The sequence below is a fragment of the Bombina bombina genome, chromosome 1 (genome assembly GCF_027579735.1).
Source record: "Bombina bombina isolate aBomBom1 chromosome 1, aBomBom1.pri, whole genome shotgun sequence".
NCBI lineage: Eukaryota > Metazoa > Chordata > Amphibia > Anura > Bombinatoridae > Bombina > Bombina bombina.
The window spans coordinates 831,052,596-831,079,887 of NC_069499.1; the positions used below are offsets into that span (position 1 = coordinate 831,052,596).

The window sequence follows — 27,292 nt, forward strand, 5'->3', positions numbered from 1 at the left end:
CCTACAATATAATGCATAAAACAAGATTCTATAAATACATTAAAAATAATACAACTAACCTCTACTGATAATAGCGGATAGTATTGACTTAGCTAATAACAGCGGCTAGTACTACGTACTAAATCAAGAACATAAAAGTTACTGCTGACGTATAATGGGATAAACAGTTGATATATAATGTGAATCTCTTTGAGGAAATCGAAGCGTTGGTGGATTCACCCTTTATCAGGGGCAGTTCTTTTTAAGTATATGTATGTCAGGGTAACAGCATAATTTTGTTTACAGAGTCTATATCCGGAACATGTAAATAAGACACTAACGATACAAAGTTACTGATGCGTTCCCAATAATAACAAACTTCAAGTGTCTCCTATGCAAGTGTTACCAATGCTGTAGTCACTATGCGGAGCGTCAACAAAGTGATTTATATTAGCACTGTGAAGTACTCACTGTTTCTTCGGCGTCCTCGCCAGACTGATTACCTTGATCAGTAAATATTGTCCAAATCTTTTGTCCAATCGGTGCCAGATGGTAAAGTGTGCGCACTTATTTGAAAAGTTTAACTGCCTTTCACCTGCTCAGAGCCTCACTAGTATCAATGTTAAAATATAACGTTTAATTCAATCCATTAAAAAGCATAACGTGTCGAGAACATTACGTTCCCTTTATCAAATGCCAGATACAGAAAAAAGATAGATACAAAGATTGTGTTATTTGGTCATAACAAGGAGCGTTATGCATGGCGACAAAAGAACACATCGTTCCAAGACAAACACTTGCTACCCACAGTAAAATTTGGTGGATGTTCCTTCATGCTGTGTGGCCAGTGCCGGTACTGGGAATCTTGTTAAAGTTGAGGGTCGCATGGATTCCACTCAATATCAGCAGATACTTGAGAATAATGTTGAGGAATCAGTCACAAAGTTGAAGTTATGCCGGGGCTGGATATTTCAACAAGACAACGACCCAAAACACTGAATATTATTGAAAATCTGTGGGGTGATTTGAAGTGGGCTGTCCATGCTCGGCAACCATCAAACCTAACTGAACTGGAGATGTTTTGCAAAGAGGAATGGTCCAAAATACCTTCATCCAGAACCCAGACACTCATTACAGGCTATAGGAAGCGTCTAGAGGCTGTTATTTCTGCTAAAGGAGGCTCTACTAAATATTGATGCAATAATTCTGTTGGGGTTCCCAAATTTATGCACCGGTCTAATTTCGTTTTGATGCATAGGGAAGGGTGCACAGGCTTATGTAATCACCCTAGACATATACAAAACACAGAAGGGGACTGCACTCTCATACCGGACCGGGTACACATCCCATGACCCTGTAACATGCTCAGCCCTGGGTGCTCACAGGCACTCACAGGAAGCTGTGCTGTCCCCAGAGTCACAGGCAGTTAACCCCAGACAGGTCTGGGTGCAAGAACCAGCTTCCTGTGAGTGCCCGTGAGCACCCAGGGCTGAGCATGTTACAGGGTCATGGGATGTGTACCCGGTCCGGTATTAGAGTGCAGTCCCCTTCCGTGTTTTGTATATGTCTAGGGTGATTACATAAGCCTGTGCACCCTTCCCTTGTTCCCAGTTGGTTTAGATTTGAGAGCTTGCATTGTGTGACTGTTTTAGGGTCCCAGGTATTGGAAAGGACCTTGATGTGGTACCTGGGCTTGTCCCATTTGGCCAGATGTGGTAACTAACCTTTCCATTTTTGCTTTTAAATCTTAGCTGAGAGCTTGTAAGTGAGTGCTGGACTTTCTCTGTGTGTTGTATTAATTTGTTTTGTAATTTTCCCTATGGTTCTTGCACCCAGACCTGTCTGGGGTTAACTGCCTGTAACTCTGGGGACAGCAGAGCTTCCTGTGAGTGCCCGTGAGCACCCAGGGCTGAGCATGTTACAGGGTCATGGGATGTGTACCCGGTCCGGTATGAGAGTGCAGTCCCCTTCCGTGTTTTATATATATATATATATATATATATATATATATATATATATATATATATATAAATATATAATCGCAAACAAGAAAAGTTCTTGCGTGGTATAGCAAGTTACATTTTTTTATTACTAAACTAGTTCATCTGACTAACGTTGCTTTGTTAGCCAGTCAACAATATATTTAATGTATTTTAAGAAAGAAAAACAAAACAAAACACAAATCCTAAGCTGTCTTCTACAAGAGATAGTGCCTTTACAAAGGATTGAGATACCTCAAATGTGTTAAGCACATGCTGGCAAACGTCTAGGAGTTCATTCAAACCTCTTCTAAATGGTTCTACAGCTGGCATTCCATCTGAAAGAGAAATAACCAAATATAAAAAACTCCCAGAAAGTATTGAAACGGTTTCTTTAAAATGTGTTGAAAAATAAAAATAAAGATTTGCACGTTTATCTCTTGACAAACAGAACCTGCTATTTTCTAACTACTTTAAGATAGAACATATTAATATTTTAACTTTTCACAGTGACACAAATCCCAATAAACTAAATATCTGTAAATCTATCAGCTTCTGGTAAATGTTCCAGGAGATTGTTCCTTAAACCCATCACACTCCTCTTACAGCCATGCAAACAACTTAGGAGTGTTAATAAAAATCTTTCTATTCGTCCCTTATACAGTTTAAAATGTTTGAATTTTAGCACATAAAAAGTGATGGGACTACAGTTGTCATGCAAAAAAAATAAAATCAATTTATTGCGAGTTGTTCAAAAATAGACAATGTTCATGAAAGGAACTCTTGCTGATCTTGTGAACATTGTATGTTTGAGCAACTCGCAATAAGTTGATTTGGCTGTTTTGCACGAAGACAGTAGTCCCGTCTCTTTTTTTTGTGTGCCATATATCTGACGGCAGTGTGGGAGTACTGCCTTAAGGACTAGGAGTTATTGATTTCCTTACACCACTAAAGTATGAGGAGTGTCTGTATAACTAGTCCTTACACACTGTATAGTAAACAACGTATACTGAATATGTCAGCACTAATGGAGTTGAACACACTGTCTTCCTCCTCTCTTTTTCGGAAGTACAGTGTATTTTTGGATCACTTGGCTACGGATCCTGTGGATAAAGTTGCTGGATATATTATGGGTATCATACCCCCTAGTTCAAGGTTGGATCTCTCTCCTGCCTGATAAAGTAAAAAAGTAATGCCTGTGGGCTGTATACCCAGATTTTGCGGTTTCCTGGGTCACAATATTTTAGGTACCCCCCCAGCTACTGATATAGGTAATGATGTCTTGCATCAGCTATTTCATAAACACAAATAAACCTGCAATTTCTCATACACTGTTTGTATAACAAGTCACCGGAAACACATTAAGTGGAAAAAAATATACTGTCCTTTTAATTTTTAATGTTAAATATTTGCTGTTTTACCGTGTGACCAGTAGGTGGCACAGTTTTCACACAAACAATTTGCTGTTTTATTCATTACATTAAATTGACATAAAACTCAGTTTTTCATGACTGAGACCATTCTAAACAACTTTACAATTTACTTCTATTATCAAATATACCTTGCTCTATTGGTATCCTTTGTTGAAGGATCAGCAATGTACTACTGGGAGCCAGTTGAATATATCAGGTAAGCCAATGAGAAGAGGCATATATGCACAGCCACCAATAATAAGCAGCAAGCTCCCAGTAGTGCCTTGTGTTCCGGAGCCTACCTAGGTATTCTTTTCAACAAAGGATAGCAAGAGAACAAAGCAAATTAAATAACATAAGTAAATTGGAAAGTTGTTTAAAATTGCAAGCTCTATCTCAATTATGAAAGAATAATTTGGAGTTTCAAATACCTCTAAAGCTCCATAACAAATTACAAAAACACACACAACTTTCCTAGGATACCTTTCAGCACAGAAATATTTATTACCTCCCAGCCAGGGTGGATAAAAATCAATGATTTTTAAAAAAAAACAAAAAAAAAAAACTTTTTTTAAATAAAATGCTTTTTGAGGAAAATATTTTACCATCCAAAGGTTATTCCATCATGAAATAAAGATTAGTTTTCAAAACTTAAGTGCTGAGGAAGAGGAGTTAGCTATGACATGGGTATCCAGCAATCACCCATCTGTAATGCCAACTATAATAAACTGCAAAGCTAAGGGGGAACCATTCAAGAAATATATGTTTGCTGAAGATATTTTAAAGAAAGTCACACCAGTGAACTGGTGGAAGTCACTTAAGCACTTGGATTTAGAGACTGTTCAAGTAATGATTTCACTTTTAACAGCAGTAGCTTCTTCTGCAGGCGTTGAAAGAATATTCTCTTCCTTTGGACTCATTCATTCTAAATTGAGAAATCGTTTGGGACCCGATAAAGCAGGAAAGCTGGTTTTTCTTTTCCAGATTATGAACAAAGAAGAAGCTGAAGACGACGAGTGAGCTACAGAGGACAGTATTTAAGTTTTTCATGTGTAGGCTGGGCTGACAGTCTAAGTTTCTTAAAGGGACAGTCTAGGCCAAAATAAACTTTCATGTTTCAGATAGAGCATGTCATTTTAAACAATTTCCCAATTTACTTTTATCACCAATTTTGCTTTGTTCTCTTGGTATTCTTAGTTGAAAGCTTAACCTAGGAAGTTCATATGCTAATTTCTTAGACCTTGAAGCCCACCTCTTTCAGATTGCATTTTAACAGTTTTTCACCACTAGAGGGTGTAAGTTCACGTATTTCATAAAGATAACACTGTGCTCGTGCACGAGAAGTTATCTGGGAGCAGGCACTGATTGGCTAGACTGCAAGTCTGTCAAAAGAACTGAAAAAAGGGGCAGTTTGCAGAGGCTTAGATACAAGATAATCACAGAGGTTAAAAGTATATTATTATAACTGTGTTGGTTATGCAAAACTGGGGAATGGGTAATAAAGGGATTATCTATCTTTTAAAACAATAAAAATTCTGGTGTAGACTGTCCCTTTAAAATATATATATATTTTGTTTAGCCAAATTAGTTAACAAACATGGATGTTTGTTTAAGCAAGTAACATATGCTGTAATGTTATTGTTTCAGTTGAATAAATCTATTTAAATTGTTATTATTAAGGTAATGATTATTTTTCTCCTTCCTAAGTACAACAGAAAAGTTGTCCTAATAGGAATTATATTGATTAACCTATTAAACTGGGGATAAAAAAAACTAATATGAAAAGTTGTTATTCTAAAAATCTTCATCTACTTGCATATTAAAGTTATACCAGGAAGAATTAGTCTTTATATAGAAAACTATGATTTAATTCAAGCCTTACTGACTAGTGATTTAAATCGTGAATTAAATCAGTTTGATTTAAATCAAATCCACCCTGCTCCCAGCATAAATGCTGTGCATAAAAAGTTCAGTTTACTTAAAGGGACAGTCAACACCAGAATTTTTGTTGTTTAAAAAGAAAGATAATCCCTTCATTACCCATTCCCCAGTTTTGCATAACCAACACAGTTATAATAATACACGTTTTACCTCTGTAATTATCTTGTATCTAAGCTTCTGCTGACTGCCCCCTTATTTCAGTTCTTTTGACAGACATGCAGTTTAGCCAATCAGTGCTCACTCCTAGGTCACTTTACGTGCATGAGCTCAATGTTATCTATATGAAACATGTGAACTAATGCCCTCTAGTGGTCAAAATGTTTTTATTAGAGGCAGTCTTCAAGGTCTAAGAAATTAGCATATGAACCTCCTAGTTTTAGCTTTCAACTAAGAATACCAAGAGAACAAAGCAAAATTGGTGATAAAAGTAAATTGGGAAGTTGTTTAAAATTGCATGCCCTATTTAAAACATTAAAGTTTTTTTTGGACTTGACTGTCCCTTTAATCCACCATCACGTTATTTTGTCATCCCTAAATATAACATTCTCCATCACAATATACGAAGGAGGGAAAAAAACAAAAAAATGCTATAGAAATGTAAAGGTCATTACTTTTCCTAGCACTGGTTTGTACATCACACAGAAGCTCAATTCAAGATGTTGACTGGGGGTTAGACTCCCACCCCCTTGCTAATTATATATATATTGCACTTTATACTTATTTTAGTCGTGGTGTGACTTTAACCAACACCCTCCCAGTCACTCTTGGACTACTACGCTGATTACAGACATACTGGTTAAATTACATTTACCATACTGGGTTACTACCATCCTATTGGCCATCACAATATCAGCATAGAGACACTCCTATAAATTTATGTGGACTCATCCTATGCTTATAACAAGACTTTTTTCTTACTAACATGATCACTCCTATAATGACAACTGATCAGTCCTTTTTTTAGTTTTCTAAAAAAGGGTTTGTGTTTTTGTGACATACAATTTTTGCTCTACAATGTCCCTTTCATTTTAAAAGATTGTGTAAAAACCAATAAGGTTGGATGCAGGGCGGTCAGTTGAGAGGACAACCCCCTGCAATTTCTGATGTTTATTTCAGTAGGGACATAACGAAGGGGATACAAAGGTCTCTCTGTATATTATATGATTCCAGCAATTGCAGCATAATGACACCACATGCACCATGGCAGTACCCAGTGGTAGGGGCACTTCTTATTACTTTGAAGGTGGGTGAGAGGTTTTCCTACAGAGCAGCTATCAAAGCCCCTTACAGCACTTTGAGGAGCATGTGGCTCCTAATTTGTTTGAAAGGGAGGGGTATAAAAACTGTATTACTTACTTCGAGTCTGGATGCGGAAATTGATTTTACTTTCAGAGGGATGAGTGATACTGTAACCACAAAACTCAATTTCAGGACTATGAAGAGAATAAAAAACAAGGATAAATAAGTTTAAAGCATTAACATTATATAAATATTAGTACAATAGTGTTAATCAAAGAGATACATTTAGACATTTTTTTCTCTTTAAATCCTGTTAAGTATTTTCACAAAGAACACCACAGATTTCTGTCAATGGGATTAAGAATCAGAACAGGCTGGAAGAAAAATTCTACTAAAAGCTGCATATCCTAGGTTTGACAATCCCACATTTACAAGTCAAGCAGATTTATGAAAAGCCAAACAAAAGTACTAATGTTTTGAGAACATTATGCTCCCTTTATCAAATGCAAGGTATAGCAAAAGATGTATACAGATCTTTTGCTATACCTTGCATTTGATAAAGGGAGCATAATGTTCTTGAAACGTTATGCTTTTTACTTTTAATTGACGCTATTAAAAGTTATATTTTATTATGATTAACCAGTGAGTGCCCTTTTCATCTCTGTTATCATATACTGTGTGTATATATATATATATATATATATATATATAGAAGAGTTTATAAAGAGAGAATAAATCCTGGAGAAAATATATAGACCAGGATAAAAGACAGGGAATTCAGCACTCTTTTTAAAAATGTTAATTTAAGCTCTGAAATAGTTTTAATGGTGTGTCAAAAATATAATGCTTGTGTAGCTGCAAAGGAGAGAACTCTCTGGCACCTTGTGGTTTAATCTCAAATGAGTATATAAATAGGTAATAAATACCAAAAACCCAAATTGTATATATAATCACTTTATAAAGATGTTAAATTGCATAGAAAATACAACATACAAACCTGACCGATTATTGCTTGACGCTGTTTGCTTGCATATTAACAAGATATATGTACATATTTTGGGGCACATTATTGCAACCTACTTAGATCCCACTATCATACCTGCCCGGCATTTAGCCTTATACTCCAAGGTGCCGTTCGCAGCAGGGTGTAGTAGCTTGACATTTGTCCCCCAGTAATATATCTTCATAGACACATGTATGTATTTCAAAATGTTTAGGCCTAATATGTACTAACACATATGAATGTGATTTGGGGCACACTAACAGTAACTACTTAGATCCCAGCTATATATCTGCCCGGCATTAAGCCTTACATATTAAGGTGCCGTAAGCAGTAGGGTGTAGTAGTCTGATTACTGTTCCCCGTTGTAACACTGCAGTATACTAAAGTGGGTTTTTTGGCCATATTAACTATTTTACATATCATGTTGATGATTTCTGTTCATGCTTTAACACTATCCCCTGACCGGTCAGGTTTGTATGTTGTATTTTCTATGCAATTTAACATCTTTATAAAGTGATTATATATACAATTTGGGTTTTTGGTATTTATTACCTATTTATATACTCATTTGAGATTAAACCACAAGGTGCCAGAGAGTTCTCTCCTTTGCAGCTACACAAGCATTATATTTTTGACACACCATTAAAACTATTTCAGAGCTTAAATTAACTTTTTTAAAAAGAGTGCTGAATTCCCTGTCTTTTATCCTGGTCTATATATTTTCTCCAGGATTTATTCTCTCTTTATAAACTCTTCTATTTTATATAAGGGTCTGCACCAGATATTAGATATATTCTTGACCATACCAGTATATGCTTATGAGATAACTGGTTGGATCTCCTTTATAAGCTCTTAGCAGTTGCGTTCCCTCCGCTATTTTCCATATATATATATATATATATATATATATATATATATATATATATATATATATATATATATATATATACAGGGAGTGCAGAATTATTAGGCAAATTAGTATTTTGACCACATCATCCTCTTTATGCATGTTGTCTTACTCCAAGCTGTATAGGCTCGAAAGCCTACTACCAATTAAGCATATTAGGTGATGTGCATCTCTGTAATGAGAAGGGGTGTGGTCTAATGACATCAACACCCTATATCAGGTGTGCATAATTATTAGGCAACTTCATTTCCTTTGGCAAAATGGGTCAAAAGAAGGACTTGACAGGCTCAGAAAAGTAAAAAAATAGTGAGATATCTTGCAGAGGAACACAGCACTCTTAAAATTGCAAAGCTTCTGAAGCGTGATCATCGAACAATCAAGCGTTTCATTCAAAATAGTCAACAGGGTCGCAAGAAGCGTGTGGAAAAACCAAGGCGCAAAATAACTGCGCATGAACTGAGAAAAGTCAAGCGTGCAGCTGCCAAGATGCCACTTGCCACCAGTTTGGCCATATTTCAGAGCTGCAACATCACTGGAGTGCCCAAAAGCACAAGGTGTGCAATACTCAGAGACATGGCCAAGGTAAGAAAGGCTGAAAGACGACCACCACTGAACAAGACACACAAGCTGAAACGTCAAGACTGGGCCAAGAAATATCTCAAGACTGATTTTTCTAAGGTTTTATGGACTGATGAAATGAGAGTGAGTCTTGATGGGCCAGATGGATGGGCCCGTGGCTGGATTGGTAAAGGGCAGAGAGCTCCAGTCCGACTCAGTCGCCAGCAAGGTGGAGGTGGAGTACTGGTTTGGGCTGGTATCATCAAAGATGAGCTTGTGGGGCCTTTTCAGGTTGAGGATGGAGTCAAGCTCAACTCCCAGTCCTACTGCCAGTTTCTGGAAGACACCTTCTTTAAGCAGTGGTACAGGAAGAAGTCTGCATCCTTCAAGAAAAAACAGAATTTATGTTTACCTGATAAATTACTTTCTCCAACGGTGTGTCCGGTCCACGGCGTCATCCTTACTTGTGGGATATTCTCTTCCCCAACAGGAAATGGCAAAGAGCCCAGCAAAGCTGGTCACATGATCCCTCCTAGGCTCCGCCTACCCCAGTCATTCGACCGACGTTAAGGAGGAATATTTGCATAGGAGAAACCATATGATACCGTGGTGACTGTAGTTAAAGAAAATAAATTATCAGACCTGATTAAAAAACCAGGGCGGGCCGTGGACCGGACACACCGTTGGAGAAAGTAATTTATCAGGTAAACATAAATTCTGTTTTCTCCAACATAGGTGTGTCCGGTCCACGGCGTCATCCTTACTTGTGGGAACCAATACCAAAGCTTTAGGACACGGATGAAGGGAGGGAGCAAATCAGGTCACCTAAATGGAAGGCACCACGGCTTGCAAAACCTTTCTCCCAAAAATAGCCTCAGAAGAAGCAAAAGTATCAAACTTGTAAAATTTGGTAAAAGTGTGCAGTGAAGACCAAGTCGCTGCCCTACATATCTGATCAACAGAAGCCTCGTTCTTGAAGGCCCATGTGGAAGCCACAGCCCTAGTGGAATGAGCTGTGATTCTTTCGGGAGGCTGCCGTCCGGCAGTCTCGTAAGCCAATCTGATGATGCTTTTAATCCAAAAAGAGAGAGAGGTAGAAGTTGCTTTTTGACCTCTCCTTTTACCGGAATAAACAACAAACAAGGAAGATGTTTGTCTAAAATCCTTTGTAGCATCTAAATAGAATTTTAGAGCGCGAACAACATCCAAGTTGTGCAACAAACGTTCCTTCTTCGAAACTGGTTTCGGACACAGAGAAGGTACGATAATCTCCTGGTTAATGTTTTTGTTAGAAACAACTTTTGGAAGAAAACCAGGTTTAGTACGTAAAACCACCTTATCTGCATGGAACACCAGATAAGGAGGAGAACACTGCAGAGCAGATAATTCTGAAACTCTTCTAGCAGAAGAAATTGCAACCAAAAACAAAACTTTCCAAGATAATAACTTAATATCAACGGAATGTAAGGGTTCAAACGGAACCCCCTGAAGAACTGAAAGAACTAAGTTGAGACTCCAAGGAGGAGTCAAGGGTTTGTAAACAGGCTTGATTCTAACCAGAGCCTGAACAAAGGCTTGAACATCTGGCACAGCTGCCAGCTTTTTGTGAAGTAACACAGACAAGGCAGAAATCTGTCCCTTCAGGGAACTTGCAGATAATCCTTTTTCCAAACCTTCTTGAAGGAAGGATAGAATCTTAGGAATCTTAACCTTGTCCCAAGGGAATCCTTTAGATTCACACCAACAGATATATTTTTTCCAAATTTTGTGGTAAATCTTTCTAGTTACAGGCTTTCTGGCCTGAACAAGAGTATCGATAACAGAATCTGAGAACCCTCGCTTCGATAAGATCAAGCGTTCAATCTCCAAGCAGTCAGCTGGAGTGAGACCAGATTCGGATGTTCGAACGGACCCTGAACAAGAAGGTCTCGTCTCAAAGGTAGCTTCCATGGTGGAGCCGATGACATATTCACCAGATCTGCATACCAAGTCCTGCGTGGCCACGCAGGAGCTATCAAGATCACCGACGCCCTCTCCTGATTGATCCTGGCTACCAGCCTGGGGATGAGAGGAAACGGCGGGAACACATAAGCTAGTTTGAAGGTCCAAGGTGCTACTAGTGCATCCACTAGAGCCGCCTTGGGATCCCTGAATCTGGACCCGTAGCAAGGAACTTTGAAGTTCTGACGAGAGGCCATCAGATCCATGTCTGGAATGCCCCACAGTTGAGTGACTTGGGCAAAGATTTCCGGATGGAGTTCCCACTCCCCCGGATGCAATGTCTGACGACTCAGAAAATCCGCTTCCCAATTTTCCACTCCTGGGATGTGGATAGCAGACAGGTGGCAGGAGTGAGACTCCGCCCATAGAATGATTTTGGTCACTTCTTCCATCGCTAGGGAACTCCTTGTTCCCCCCTGATGGTTGATGTACGCAACAGTTGTCATGTTGTCTGATTGAAACCGTATGAACTTGGCCCTCGCTAGCTGAGGCCAAGCCTTGAGAGCATTGAATATCGCTCTCAGTTCCAGAATATTTATCGGTAGAAGAGATTCTTCCCGAGACCAAAGACCCTGAGCTTTCAGGGATCCCCAGACCGCGCCCCAGCCCATCAGACTGGCGTCGGTCGTGACAATGACCCACTCTGGTCTGCGGAATGTCATCCCTTGTGACAGGTTGTCCAGGGACAGCCACCAACGGAGTGAGTCTCTGGTCCTCTGATTTACTTGTATCTTCGGAGACAAGTCTGTATAGTCCCCATTCCACTGACTGAGCATGCACAGTTGTAATGGTCTTAGATGAATGCGCGCAAAAGGAACTATGTCCATTGCCGCTACCATCAAACCTATCACTTCCATGCACTGCGCTATGGAAGGAAGAGGAACGGAATGAAGTATCCGACAAGAGTCTAGAAGTTTTGTTTTTCTGGCCTCTGTCAGAAAAATCCTCATTTCTAAGGAGTCTATTATTGTTCCCAAGAAGGGAACCCTTGTTGACGGAGATAGAGAACTCTTTTCCACGTTCACTTTCCATCCGTGAGATCTGAGAAAGGCCAGGACAACGTCCGTGTGAGCCTTTGCTTGAGGAAGGGACGACGCTTGAATCAGAATGTCGTCCAAGTAAGGTACTACAGCAATGCCCCTTGGTCTTAGCACAGCTAGAAGGGACCCTAGTACCTTTGTGAAAATCCTTGGAGCAGTGGCTAATCCGAAAGGAAGCGCCACGAACTGGTAATGCTTGTCCAGGAATGCGAACCTTAGGAACCGATGATGTTCCTTGTGGATAGGAATATGTAGATACGCATCCTTTAAATCCACCGTGGTCATGAATTGACCTTCCTGGATGGAAGGAAGAATAGTTCGAATGGTTTCCATCTTGAACGATGGAACCTTGAGAAACTTGTTTAAGATCTTGAGATCTAAGATTGGTCTGAACGTTCCCTCTTTTTTGGGAACTATGAACAGATTGGAGTAGAACCCCATCCCTTGTTCTCCTAATGGAACAGGATGAATCACTCCCATTTTTAACAGGTCTTCTACACAATGTAAGAATGCCTGTCTTTTTATGTGGTCTGAAGACAACTGAGACCTGTGGAACCTCCCCCTTGGGGGAAGCCCCTTGAATTCCAGAAGATAACCTTGGGAGACTATTTCTAGCGCCCAAGGATCCAGAACATCTCTTGCCCAAGCCTGAGCGAAGAGAGAGAGTCTGCCCCCCACCAGATCCGGTCCCGGATCGGGGGCCAACATTTCATGCTGTCTTGGTAGCAGTGGCAGGTTTCTTGGCCTGCTTTCCCTTGTTCCAGCCTTGCATTGGTCTCCAAGCTGGCTTGGCTTGAGAAGTATTACCCTCTTGCTTAGAGGACGTAGCACTTTGGGCTGGTCCGTTTCTACGAAAGGGACGAAAATTAGGTTTATTTTTTGCCTTGAAAGGCCGATCCTGAGGAAGGGCGTGGCCCTTACCCCCAGTGATATCAGAGATAATCTCTTTCAAGTCAGGGCCAAACAGCGTTTTCCCCTTGAAAGGAATGTTAAGTAGCTTGTTCTTGGAAGACGCATCAGCTGACCAAGATTTCAACCAAAGCGCTCTGCGCGCCACAATAGCAAACCCAGAATTCTTAGCCGCTAACCTAGCCAATTGCAAAGTGGCGTCTAGGGTGAAAGAATTAGCCAATTTGAGAGCATTGATTCTGTCCATAATCTCCTCATAAGGAGGAGAATCACTATCGACCGCCTTTATCAGCTCATCGAACCAGAAACACGCGGCTGTAGCGACAGGGACAATGCATGAAATTGGTTGTAGAAGGTAACCCTGCTGAACAAACATCTTTTTAAGTAAACCTTCTAATTTTTTATCCATAGGATCTTTGAAAGCACAACTATCTTCTATGGGTATAGTGGTGCGTTTGTTTAAAGTGGAAACCGCTCCTTCGACCTTAGGGACTGTCTGCCATAAGTCCTTTCTGGGGTCGACCATAGGAAACAATTTTTTAAAAATGGGGGGAGGGACGAAAGGAATACCGGGCCTTTCCCATTCTTTATTTACAATGTCCGCCACCCGCTTGGGTATAGGAAAAGCTTCTGGGAGCCCCGGGACCTCTAGGAACTTGTCCATTTTACATAGTTTCTCTGGGATGACCAACTTGTCACAATCATCCAGAGTGGATAATACCTCCTTAAGCAGAATGCGGAGATGTTCCAACTTAAATTTAAACGTAATCACATCAGGTTCAGCTTGTTGAGAAATGTTCCCTGAATCAGTAATTTCTCCCTCAGACAAAACCTCCCTGGCCCCATCAGACTGGTTTAGGGGCCCTTCAGAACCATTATTATCAGCGTCGTCATGCTCTTCAGTATCTAAAACAGAGCAGTCGCGCTTACGCTGATAAGTGTTCATTTTGGCTAAAATGTTTTTGACAGAATTATCCATTACAGCCGTTAATTGTTGCATAGTAAGGAGTATTGGCGCGCTAGATGTACTAGGGGCCTCCTGAGTGGGCAAGACTCGTGTAGACGAAGGAGGGAATGATGCAGTACCATGCTTACTCCCCTCACTTGAGGAATCATCTTGGGCATCATTGTCATTGTCACATAAATCACATTTATTTAAATGAGAAGGAATTCTGGCTTCCCCACATTCAGAACACAGTCTATCTGGTAGTTCAGACATGTTAAACAGGCATAAACTTGATAACAAAGTACAAAAAACGTTTTAAAATAAAACCGTTACTGTCACTTTAAATTTTAAACTGAACACACTTTATTACTGCAATTGCGAAAAAATATGAAGGAATTGTTCAAAATTCACCAAATTTTCACCACAGTGTCTTAAAGCCTTAAAAGTAAAATAACGGAACCGGAGCCGTTTTTAACTTTAACCCCTTTACAGTCCCTGGTATCTGCTTTGCTGAGACCCAACCAAGCCCAAAGGGGAATACGATACCAAATGACGCCTTCAGAAAGTCTTTTCTAAGTATCAGAGCTCCTCTCACATGCGACTGCATGTCATGCCTCTCAAAAACAAGTGCGCAACACCGGCGCGAAAATGAGGCTCTGCCTATGATTTGGGAAAGCCCCTAAAGAATAAGGTGTCTAAAACAGTGCCTGCCGATATAATCTTATCAAAATACCCAGATTAAATGATTCCTCAAGGCTAAATATGTGTTAATAATGAATCGATTTAGCCCAGAAAAAGTCTACAGTCTTAATAAGCCCTTGTGAAGCCCTTATTCACTATCTTAATAAACATGGCTTACCGGATCCCATAGGGAAAATGACAGCTTCCAGCATTACATCGTCTTGTTAGAATGTGTCATACCTCAAGCAGCAAGAGACTGCTCACTGTTCCCCCAACTGAAGTTAATTGCTCTCAACAGTCCTGTGTGGAACAGCCATGGATTTTAGTGACGGTTGCTAAAATCATTTTCCTCATACAAACAGAAATCTTCATCTCTTTTCTGTTTCTGAGTAAATAGTACATACCAGCACTATTTTAAAATAACAAACTCTTGATTGAATAATAAAAACTACAGTTAAACACTAAAAAACTCTAAGCCATCTCCGTGGAGATGTTGCCTGTACAACGGCAAAGAGAATGACTGGGGTAGGCGGAGCCTAGGAGGGATCATGTGACCAGCTTTGCTGGGCTCTTTGCCATTTCCTGTTGGGGAAGAGAATATCCCACAAGTAAGGATGACGCCGTGGACCGGACACACCTATGTTGGAGAAACATGATTTTCATGCAGGACAATGCTCCATCACACGCGTCCAAGTACTCCACAGCGTGGCTGGCAAGAAAGGGTATAAAAGAAGAAAATCTAATGACATGGCCTCCTTGTTCACCTGATCTGAACCCCATTGAGAACCTGTGGTCCATCATCAAATGTGAGATTTACAAGGAGGGAAAACAGTACACCTCTCTGAACAGTGTCTGGGAGGCTGTGGTTGCTGCTGCACGCAATGTTGATGGTGAACAGATCAAAACACTGACAGAATCCATGGATGGCAGGCTTTTGAGTGTCCTTGCAAAGAAAGGTGGCTATATTGGTCACTGATTTGTTTTTGTTTTTGAATGTCAGAAATGTATATTTGTGAATGTTGAGATGTTATATTGGTTTCACTGGTAAAAATAAATAATTGAAATGGGTATATATTTGTTTTTTGTTAAGTTGCCTAATAATTATGCACAGTAATAGTCACCTGCACACACAGATATCCCCCTAAAATAGCTATAACTAAAAACAAACTAAAAACTACTTCCAAAACTATTCAGCTTTGATATTAATGAGTTTTTGGGTTCATTGAGAACATGGTTGTTCAATAATAAAAGTAATCCTCAAAAATACAACTTGCCTAATAATTCTGCACTCCCTGTATATATATATATATATATATATATATATATATATATATATATATATATATATATATATATATATATATACACATACATATATACACACATACATACATACATATATACACACGCACACATTTATTATAAAAAAACAAATACAAGATGAATAACCTTTGGATTATAATGTATCTTAAATAGAAACTTTATTTAGATAGATATTTTCTCGAAAAGCATTTTATTTTTTAAAAGGGCAATCAGCTATTTTCCAGACCATTAAATGCCTAATCTTAAAAATAAAAAAAATCCTAACACTAAGCCCCAAAGAGGTACTCAACGTTCCTAATGTTCGACGGAGAAGGTCTTCTCCAAGGCGGCTCCATCATCTTCTATCTTCATTCGGAGTGAAGGCGGCGCAAAGCGGAGCTGTGGATCCTCAGCGGTGGCGCGGATGTGCTGCGCTGTCTTCCCCGACACGTGGATCCTTAGCTGCATGGAGACTCCTCTTCATCTGATGTCAGCCGTACACTAAAGATTGAATGCAAGGTACCGCAATCAATATGGGGTACCTTGCATTCCTATTGGCTGAAATTTTGAAATCAGATTTCAGTAGCTCTCATCCTATTGTCTGATTTAAAAATTTCAGCCAATAGGAATGCAAGGTACCCCAATAAATATGGGGTACCGTGCATTCAATCTTCAGTGTGCAATGGACGATCGCATGAAGAGGAGCCTCCACGCCGCTGCCGAGGATCCACGCATCGGGGAAGCCAGCTCCGCACCTCCACTCTGCGCCGCCTTTGCTCCGGATGAAGATAGAAGATGATGGAGCCGTCTGGAAGAAGCCCTTCTCTGCCAGACTTCAGGAACAGTGAGTACCTATTTGGGGCTTAGTGTTAGGAATTATTTTTTTTTTTTTTTTTTTTTTAAGATTATGGATTTAATGCGCTGGAAAAGAGCCGATTGCCCTTTTAAGGACAGTAAAAGAGCTGAATGCCCTTTTAAGGGTAATGCCCATACAAATGCCCCTTTAGGAGCAATGGGTACTTTAGTTTTTTTTAGTGTTAGTTTTTTTATTTTGGGGGATTTGATGGGTGTTTTTTTTTTAGTAATTTTAAATTTAAATGTAAAAGAGCTGTTTAACTTAAGGCAATGCCCTACAAAAAACACTTTTAAGGGCTATTGGTAGTTTAGTTTAGGGGGCTTTTTTTATTTCCATAGGGATTAGGTTTAATTTGCCTATTTCAAAATGTAGTGTTTGAATACTGGTGTACGGGCCTTGACAGGATATGTGCATATGCCACTGAAAAACAGCAATACATTTTACTAGAAACATTGTTGCTAATGAAAGAATATTGCAAAAATGCTTCTATTTCAAACTGAAATGCACCCATGCACAATTTATTTGTTACCTTTCTATGCCTTTAAAAAGGCCCTGGGAGAACACTAATAATATACAGTACTGTGCAAAAACATTCTATAAAGTAAGAATGTTCTCAAAAATTGAAATGCTAATACTTTAATCAATTAACAAAATGCAAAGTGAGTGAACAGAAGAAAATTCTAAATCAAATCAATATTTGGTGTGACCACCCTTTGCCTTCAAAACAGCATTGGTTCTTCTAGGTACACTGCACAAGGTCAGAGATTTTGTAAGCACATAGGTGCATGATTGAGAAATTATACTAAAGAGGAGCTTATAATCATCACTTAAATATGTAGGTTGAAACATGATCATTAACTGAAACCGTTGTGTAGGAGGAATAAAACTGGGTGAGGAACAGCCTTATTTCTATTTTTGAAAGCATTCTTACTTAACAGCACGCCCATTTAACACACTACAGACTTTATGGCATATTTATATTGGATTTTTAGGTTAATGTTATCAATTTGATTTAACAGCTGACTGTTTATATTTAGTATGTATATATGCCTTAACAGATAGTGCAGGCTAATTCTCCAATTGCATAACTTAATATAGTGATGTGGGATCCTTACAATGTGTGGTCTGGGATGATTATACTATAGTAACAGTTGGTTTAACCCTTTCATGATAGGGTCAATTTGTCTACATCGGAACAACGTTCCGATGCAGACAAATTGAAATCACGTGATCACGAGATTCCAGTTATGGGATCGGGTCAGGGGGGCATCCTTATGACGCTAGGCATGCCCTCCAGGGCGAGATCGCATCCAGTAAGCGCCGTTGGCTTCAGGACAGCCAAACGACTAGGACGTTCTATTCTGTCCTAACAGCGCTAAAGCCCAGCGCGGTTAGGATGGTTAAACGAAATGTTGTCCTCTATAATAAAAGAGCTTTATTAATTTTGGTGGGAGATGATTCAGTCTAAATACTGCTTTGCACCTCTTTGTTGTCACATTTTAAAATAATGGCTTAATTACTAAAGCTGCGGCATTCCAAGAATTATTTAAAAGAGACATAAAATGCCAACCTTTTAACCCTTAATTTTAACAAAAAATCTAAAGTGATCAGTTTCTGTCCCAATCAAGGGCCATTTCACTGTATCATCAAAACGTTACCCCAATTACGTTTCCGTCGTCAGAAAGAGTCACCCAAGCCTGTTAGTGTTTTTTATAGTACAAAACACAAGCAGTATAACCATCTGGGTGCAATACTCCCTGTTTGTTTTGGAAGAAGTGCTCCTGTGGTTCTGTTTAAGTTCTCTAGATGATACAGTGTGATTTCAGATCCAAGGTTGTGACAGTAACTTCTTTTTTTCTTCTTCAACAAAAAGCAAAGTTAAAAAGTTAAGTGTCCTGTCACTATTAATAATGAATTGCCTATTTGAAATCTTGTTATTAATAATGAATTATTTTACATTCAATAGGTCTAGAGCATAGGAGCCCTAGGAGAGGTGCGCATGTAACAAGTGGGAACTCCAGACGATAATGGCAGCACTCTTAAAGGGACAGTATACACTCATTTTCATATAACTGCATGTAATAGACACTACTATAAAGAATAAGATGCACAGATACTGATATAAAAATCCAGTATAAAACAGTTTAAAACTTACTTAGAAGCTGTCAGTTTGGCTCTGTTGAAAAGGTGGCTGGAAAGCCCACTGCAAGTGGCAAATAAGACACTCCCCCCCTCCCTTTCTTTTGCATATGAAAAGTCCCTTTACACAAACAGGAGCAAGCTGGAGAAGGTAGCTGACGGTATTCACATAAAACTTTGGGGCTTGGTTAGGAGTCTGAAAATCAGAGCAATGTTATTTAAAAATAAGCAAAACTATACATTTATTTAAAAAAAAAACTTTATGGGCTTTATAAATAGATAATCTACAAAACATTTATGCAAAGAAAAAATGAGTGTATAATGTCCCTTTAAGCATGTAGATAGAGATAATAGATCCTGCAGGAACAGAAAAAAAGAGGCGCCACATAGAGCAGTATCATCTGCACAACAGAAACACAGAGGACAGGAACAGTGCCAAACACAGCAGATCGGGACCTGAAGAGTCACCTGACAGACTCACTAGCACGCCACAGGGCCGGTCACGTAGAGAATATATTCACCAATCCGGATGCAGGAACCCCAAGGCAACGCCAGACACCAATGAGCCGCTGTAGGTGTGTGATACAATACAAGCAGCCTCAATTGGGATCACGCAGACCCCATAGGTGGCAGAGTGAATAGAACGTAGAGCAAGTTTGATAAAAAGTGTCTAATTTATTAAAAGTAAACTTAAAAACAGCAATGCGTTTCTCGGCCGTATAATGCCGTGTTTTTATCACACACCTCCTGCGACTCATTGGTGTCTGGCGTTGAATTGGGGTTCATGCATACGAATTAGTGAATAATCTCCACATGACCGGCCCTGTGGCGTGCTAGTGAGTCTGTCGGGCGACTTTTGAGGTCCCGATCTGCTGTGTTTGGCACTCCGGTTGTGCCTCTGCCTATGTGAGTAGCCACCCGTTAGGGTCTGTTCCTGTCCTCTGTGTTTCTGTTGTGTAGACAATACTACTCTATGTGGCGCCTCTTTTTTCTGTCCCTGCAGGATCTTCTAATTATTTTACATACCTGTCTAACTTACAAATTAACCCCGCTATGGTTGCCATTAAAGGGCCTATCTAGTCAAAAAATGACATGCTCTAATTGTAAGACTAGGGACCCTGCACCCATATGTGTTTAACCTCAGATTTCTAATGGGACATAAAAAAACTTGATAGTGTAATGTTTAATTATGCAGGTTAAAAAGCTTTGCAATGTGCTTTCATCATTTATTGTACCCCCTTTTCATGAAAATAAGTCTAAAAACGGTATGATTTTAACTTTTGAACATTGGAAGTGCACATTGCAGATGCCACAGGTGTAAACTTGCCACAGCAGAGATGATCATATAAGGAACTGTAAAAGAATAAAACTTCTGATAACGAAATGACAGTTACTAGTTGAGTCTACTTCTATAACAATTTATTTCACTGTACACAGTTTTTTTATTTGTCCCATTCATGTTTTTATCTAAATGTATTACAGCACAGCTCGGCAACCCCAAGAAGCTAAGGATCCTACAATTGTACTACTGGCTCCTACATAGAGCATTACAGTACAATATATCAGGCTCCTAAAAATGTGCCTCCAACTCATATGAAAGGGAAATTCCATTCAAAATTTAAATGCACATAGACAAGTTACATCTTTCAATAGAAACATATTTGAAATATACAAGTATTGGCAAAAATGCTTCCAGTATAACTTATCACTGTTTTAGTGTTAACATTTTTCTCTGCATGTGAAACATAGCTAGATTTCCTTAGTGCATCAGCATTTTAAAAACTGCAGCTGCTCAGAACGCCAGTGGGCTTGTATTATGTCAGCAATTAACAAACGGAGTCTGTGACGGATACCCCCGGCTACCCCGACTGGGTAGCTCCGCCAAAAGGGGTCCTGCTTCCTCCCTGCCGACTGCAGCTATGTAGCTGGCAAGTAACCACAGCCTGTAGCCACCCCTGATGCCTGACAGCACCAGTACTCAGGGTCCCACCCTGTGGCAGATTCCAGCTACCCAGACTAGGTAGCTCTTCCAGCGTGTCCTTCCTCTGCCTGGAAAAGGCTGCTATGTAGCTCAGGATAGTGATTTTAGCTGGAGCTCACCCAAATAACTAGACACACTAGCATTCAGGTTACACAGGAACTGATTTTATTGAAAACACACACTCCTTTTATACAGTCAGCTCATCTTGATAAGACCCTGGACAATCCCACTATTTTCCCGCCCCTCCAGACAGCCCGGCACCTCCATAGGAGCCACAGTCTCATATAATCCCAATACATAGGGGTGGCGGTTTAGGGGTGATCCCGGTGGAGCGGCAGCACAGCCAGATTTCACAGTCCAAAAATCAGCATGATTCGTTACTGGGGACCGGAGTTACAGTCCGTTGAAGTTATGGGGTTAGGGGTGTCCAAAACCCCCGGTTCCCAAAGGAGCTCCCCTCCGGTAATTCCCCCACCCCTTGTACTCCCCAAGGGCTACTAATCCCCAAAAGAGCGGAGCTCTGGGGCACATGGTTGCTGGAGCGACCTGGGTTAAAGTTAGCGGGTGTTCTGCTGTCCTGTGGCCGACCGTGAGTTCCAGGAGCCTGGCCAGCCTGATAGGGGTTAGGCGGATATCCGTTGTGAGGCGGCCGACCGGGAGTTCCAGGAGCCCGGCCAGCCTAGGAGGGTTTTCCTGGTCATAAACTAACACAGAGCAAACAAACAGTCTTCAGAGTTGGTGGTTGCTCTGAGGAGCCCAAAAACCACTGAGAAACAACAGGGGTGAGGTTGTCGGGGGGTAGCCTTAGCCGTCTGATATCCGTGACAGAGTCATTACCAGGTGCTTAGAGAGCCTAAGATGCGTGTACCAAGTGCTGTGTTTAAAATGCTGGCGCACGGTGCATGCTTAAATACACTTTTGAAAAGCTATAGCTTCTATTAGAAGCATCTTTGCCAATAAATTTAAACTACAAAAATGTTTCTACTCAAAACTTAAATGCATCCATGTGGAATTCAATTTTGGCTGGAATGTCCCTTTAAATCATTTTTTTCAACCTCTGCAATTCTTCCCCCCCCCCCTATGTACATATTGATTAAAAAAAAATAACCTTCTCTTGTCAGACCTTTAAAGGATTGTCTCTCATCAACAAAAAATAGATTCAGTGAGTAAATAATTCAACAAAAATTAGAATGTAATTAAAGTGAAAGTAAATTTTGGCCTTCATTATTAATTACATTCATTAATCTTTAATCCAGTATTACAGTCGCGAACTTTATTTTAATATATTCTTTTTAGTTTTGCGTAAAATTTTATTTGAAAAAGCTTACCCTTTTGTATACTTCCTCCGCCCACCCGCTCATTTCCTGCTTGATTACTATACACATAAGAGCCGTCCCACCCGCTCTAACGTGTACATCCTTGTGCGTTTATGTTAATTGCTGTGTATATTGCGCATGCAAAAACAGTATATTGTGCATGCGTAGAAAAATTACCGGATAAGCAATCAGCAAATTGCAGCTCTGAAGATAATGCACATGCGTGTACCATGAACGAGCTTAGATCAAGACAGAATTCCATGAGACACACATGCGCATTATCAATTGTGGGCGTAAAAGAAGTCGTTTAGGACGCCAGTGGGGGACCAATGGAAATGAGAAAGACGATATTCATCATCACTACATACTTTTTTTTTTGTATATTCAGGCGGAGGAACGGCAGCATAGGATCGAGGATTAAAAGGTACATTAGGGTGAAATATAGTAAGGATTCAAAAAATTAATCAATTAAAGTTATACTGATTTTAGCTCTTCTTTGCGATTCTGCATAGTGGTATATGAAAGTTTACTTTTCCTTTAAAGGGACAGTCAACACTCAAAATTAACTTGCTGGAATAAATTACTTACAACACGATTATTGCAAACATCCTTATTCGCATCCTCAAGTCCAAACTAAATTGGTTTTGTAAAAAAAAAATCCAACTGCCATTATGAGCCGTTTGGAAAAAAACATGGCTCCATAACTCCTCCTCTCATCGTCTTCTTCCCCAGGGCTAGTTTTAAATTCTCTCGTGCCCGCCAAAGATTATAACAAGCGACGCATGCGCATAGTGTCCGTTTTTTATTTTCACTGCAGTAAGAGGCGGGATGTTATTTAGTGTTGCCTGTTGCGCTGGCGGTCCGTCGCTGAATAGGGAACCTTTACATACAGTTCCGTGTATAAAGAGGCTGCTACTGATGAAACGTACAAATTACGCATGCGCAATTGGGCGTGAACGTTCATGAGTCATTGTGGCCGACACTCATGTGATTTGCAGTTAGAATCAGCTTGAGAGTGACGTAGACATAGAAGTTTGGGATCCATTTTTTCCTTAGAATGGCAGTTGGATTTTTTTTTTTAAAAAAAGCGATTCAGTCTGGAATAGAGGATGTGAATAAGGATGTTTGCAATAATCGTGTGTAAGTAATTTAGTCCAGCAAGTTTATTTTGAGTGTTGACTGTCCCTTTAAAGTGATTGTCAATTTTCGTTCTTTTGAACACATATTCCTGTAGGCAATCCTGATATTAACCTAACCGCCACTATACATTTATTATAAAATTAGTAATATGTAGTTTATTTTTTAGATGAAATATAAACTATTCACAGTACCTGCTCCTCCCACAGTTTACTTCCTTAGTTTTAGACATATCACGTATACAGCGGTCCCACCCGCTGTTTACGTCTCTTCAATGCGCGCTCCCGTTTTCACTTCACATTGCGCATGCGTGAAATGCTGTTTCCGCTTTCAATCAACCATAGTATTCATTGAATCAATACATTCAATGAATACTATCGTTGTGAAGAGAAGGAAACGATCTGCTAACCCAGCACCTAATAGCGCAAAAAATAAAAATACAATACAGATCGATTTTAAGTGTTTATTGAAACAGAACTTTTTAATTTAATTATGTTTTGCCTGCTAACTAATATTTTATTATTCAAACAGTATTGATTTTCAAAATAAGCTGTAATTTGAGAATACGGAGCCCTGTTACTGATGTACTTACCGAGCGGTACAGTAATTCAGAAATGACAGGGCTCCGTAAAGTAAAACTACTGCGCATGCGCGAAATGTGCACGAGCGTTAAAGGAAATCGCCGGTGAACATGATAACAACGCAGGCGCAGAAAGGAGTAGTGACGTCAGCGTAAGCGGGTGGGTCCCCCTGTGGTTAGAGCCTTGATTGGTAATAAAGACGTCAATCAGACACTAAGTAGGTGCGTGTGCCGGGTGGAGGATCAAAATAACGGGAGCCAACGAACAAAATAAAAAAACAAGGTATATAACAAAAACATTGTAAATCGATGAATGAAACTGGTATTTATTTTTAATAGACATTAAGGGTAACGTTAGTGAGGATGAGCACTTTACATTCACTTTAAGTTCAAAAGACTTTTCAATTTAACCCCTTAATGACCGCAGAACTTTTCCATTTTCTGTCCGTTTGGGACCAAGGCTATTTTTACATTTTTGCGGTGTTTGTGTTTAGCTGTAATTTTCCTCTTACTCATTTACTGTACCCACACATATTATATACCGTTTTTCTCGCCATTAAATGGGCTTTCTAAAGATACCATTATTTTTATCATATCTTATAATTTACTCTAATTTTTTTTATAAAATATGAGGAAAAAAATGGAAAAAAACACACTTTTTCTAACTTTGACCCCCAAAATCTGTTACACATCTACAACCACCAAAAAAATCCCATGCTAAATAGTTTCTAAATTTTGTTCTGAGTTTAGAAATACCCAATGTTTACATGTTCTTTGCTTTTTTTGCAAGTTATAGGTCCATAAATACAAGTAGCACTTTGCTATTTCCAAACCACTTTTTTTCAAAATGAGTGCTAGTTACATTGGGACACTGATATCTTTCAGGAATCCCTGAATATCCATTGAAATGTATATATATATTTTTTAGAAGACATCCCAAAGTATTGATCTAGGCCCATTTTGGTATATTTCATGCCACCATTTCACCGCCAAATGCGATCAAATAAAAATTTTTTTCACTTTTTCACAAATTTTTTCACAAACTTTAGGTTTCTCACTGAAATCATTTACAAACAGCTTGTGCAATTATAGCATAAATGGTTGTAAATTCTTCTCTGGGATCCCCTTTGTTCATAAATAGCAGACATATATGGCTTTGGCGTTGCTTTTTGGTAATTAGAAGGCTGCTAAATGCCACTGCGCACCACACGTGTTTTATGCCCAGCAGTGAAGGGGTTAATTAGGGAGCATGTAGGGAGCTTGTATGGTTAATTTTAGCTTTAGTGTAGTGTAGTAGACAACCCCAAGTATTGATCTAGGTCCATTTTGGTATATTTCATGCCACCATTTCACCACCATATGCGATCAAATTTAAAAAAACGTTAAATTTTTCACAATTTTAGGTTTCTCACTGAAATTATTTACAAACAGCTTATGCAATTATGGCACAAATGGTTGTAAATGCTTTTCTGGGATCCCCTTTGTTCAGAAATAGCAGACATATATGACTTTGGCGTTGCTTTTTGGTAATTAGAAGGCCGCTAAATGCTGCTGCGCATCACACGTATATTATGGCTAGCAGTGAAGGGGTTAATTAGGTAGTTTGTAGGGAGCTTGCAGGGTTAATTTTAGCTTTAGTGTAGAGATCAGCCTCCCACCTGACACATCAGACCCCCTGATCCCTCCCAAACAGCTCCCTTCCCTCCCCCACCCCACAATTGTCCCCGCCATCTTAAGTACTGGCAGAAAGTCTGCCAGTACTAAAATAAAAGGTTTTTTTAATTTGTTCTTTTTTTTTAAGCATATTTACATATGCTGCTTTGTAGAATCCCCCCTTAGCCCCCAACCTCCCTGATCCACCCCCAAAACAGCTCTCTTACCCTCCCCCTCTGCATTATTGGGGGCCATCTTGGGTACTGGCAGCTGTCTGCCAGTACCCAGTTTCAAGAAAAAAACGTGTTTTTTTAAAAAAAAAATAGAAATTCTGTAGTGTAGCTTCACCCCCCCCCTCACAGACAAACCCCAACACCTTAATTGATTATTAAAAAAAAACTTTTATTCCCTTTTTTTTTTGCATTTTTTTTTAAACTTTTTTCTGTAGTCTAGCGGTTCCCACCCGCTCCCTCCCCGTGCACGCGCCCGCCCTTCCGTGCACGCGCGCGCGTCAGTGCGCGCGCCCGATCACCCACGCCCACGATCCCGCCCCTCCTGCACGTCGCCAAGGCCATCGATGGCCACCACCCGCCTCCCACCCACCAACGCGGTAAGCCAACAATCTCCGGTGCAGAGAGGGCCACAGAGTGGCTCTCTCTGCACCGGATGGCTTAAAAATGTTATTGCAGGATGCCTCGATATCGAGGCATCACTGCAATAACCGGAAAGCAGCTGGAAGCAAGCAGGATCGCTTCCAGCTGCTTTCCACACCGAGGACGTGCAGGGTACGTCCTCAGGCGTTAACTGCCTTTTTTTTTGAGGACGTACCCTGCACGTCCTCGGTCATTAAGGGGTTAAAGTGAAGGTAAACTTTGGTGAATGAAAGCCCGTTTTAAAAATACTATTAAAAACAGGGGCACTTTCATTCATCAAAGTTTACAAAAGTAGCCGTTTTGTTAAAAAAAAAAAATTACCTTTTTTCTTTTCACAGCTAGAGCAGCTTCCCCCACCTAGAGATCCTCTATTCACACGTCAGCAATGACTAATCCATGCTTCCACCAATCACAGCATGGCCTCAGGGGGTAGTCATTGCCTGAGGCCATGCTGTGATTGGAGGAAGCAGGATTAGTCATTGCTGATGTGTGAATAGAGGATCTCTGGGTGGGGGAAGCTGCTCTAGCTGTAAAAAGAAAAAAAGGTAATTTTTTTAACAAAACGGCTGCTTTGTAAACTTTGATGAATGAAAGTGCCCCTGTTTTTAATAGTATTTTTAAAAAACGGGCTTTCATTCACCAAAGTTTTCCTTCACTTTAAAAAGCTTTTAATTAAGATTTTGATGCAAAAATATTTAAAAAATGTATAAATCACTGCTCTTTCATATGTATGGGAACTTATAAGCACAATAACCTTTTAATAGCAATGCCCAGAAATTTCAGCAATATTAATATTTTTTTTTAATCTAAGATTACCTATGTTTGTGGAATACATATTATGTATTGTTTCCAGCAGATGTGATAATATAGTATGGGCCTGTCTTTTTAAATGTAATTTACTGTATTTGTTTTTTTTCCCACAGTCTTTGAAAAATAAGTTTAGTTTTCTACAATCATATATTCCTACCGACTCCCACACAATCTTAATTATGTTACTCTAAGAACAAAGCATGTTCTTAATATTAAAGGACCACTAAATACTGTAGAATGTAATCATTGACAAATACATAGTAAAAATAC

At 39.7% G+C, this 27,292-nt stretch overlaps 1 protein-coding gene across 1 annotated transcript in view; it reads right to left on the reverse strand.

Annotated features, from left to right (window-relative positions):
* Nucleotides 1-27,292, reverse strand: part of LOC128646031 (DNA-directed RNA polymerases I and III subunit RPAC2) — a 33,480-nt gene that overhangs the window by 1,302 nt on the left and 4,886 nt on the right. Inside the window, exons 3-4 of the mRNA XM_053699437.1 lie at nucleotides 6,668-6,744; nucleotides 2,214-2,296 (exon numbers count right to left, since the gene is read on the reverse strand). Of these exons, the coding sequence (XP_053555412.1) occupies nucleotides 2,214-2,296; nucleotides 6,668-6,744 (160 nt within the window). The remainder of the gene's footprint in view (nucleotides 1-2,213; nucleotides 2,297-6,667; nucleotides 6,745-27,292) is intronic.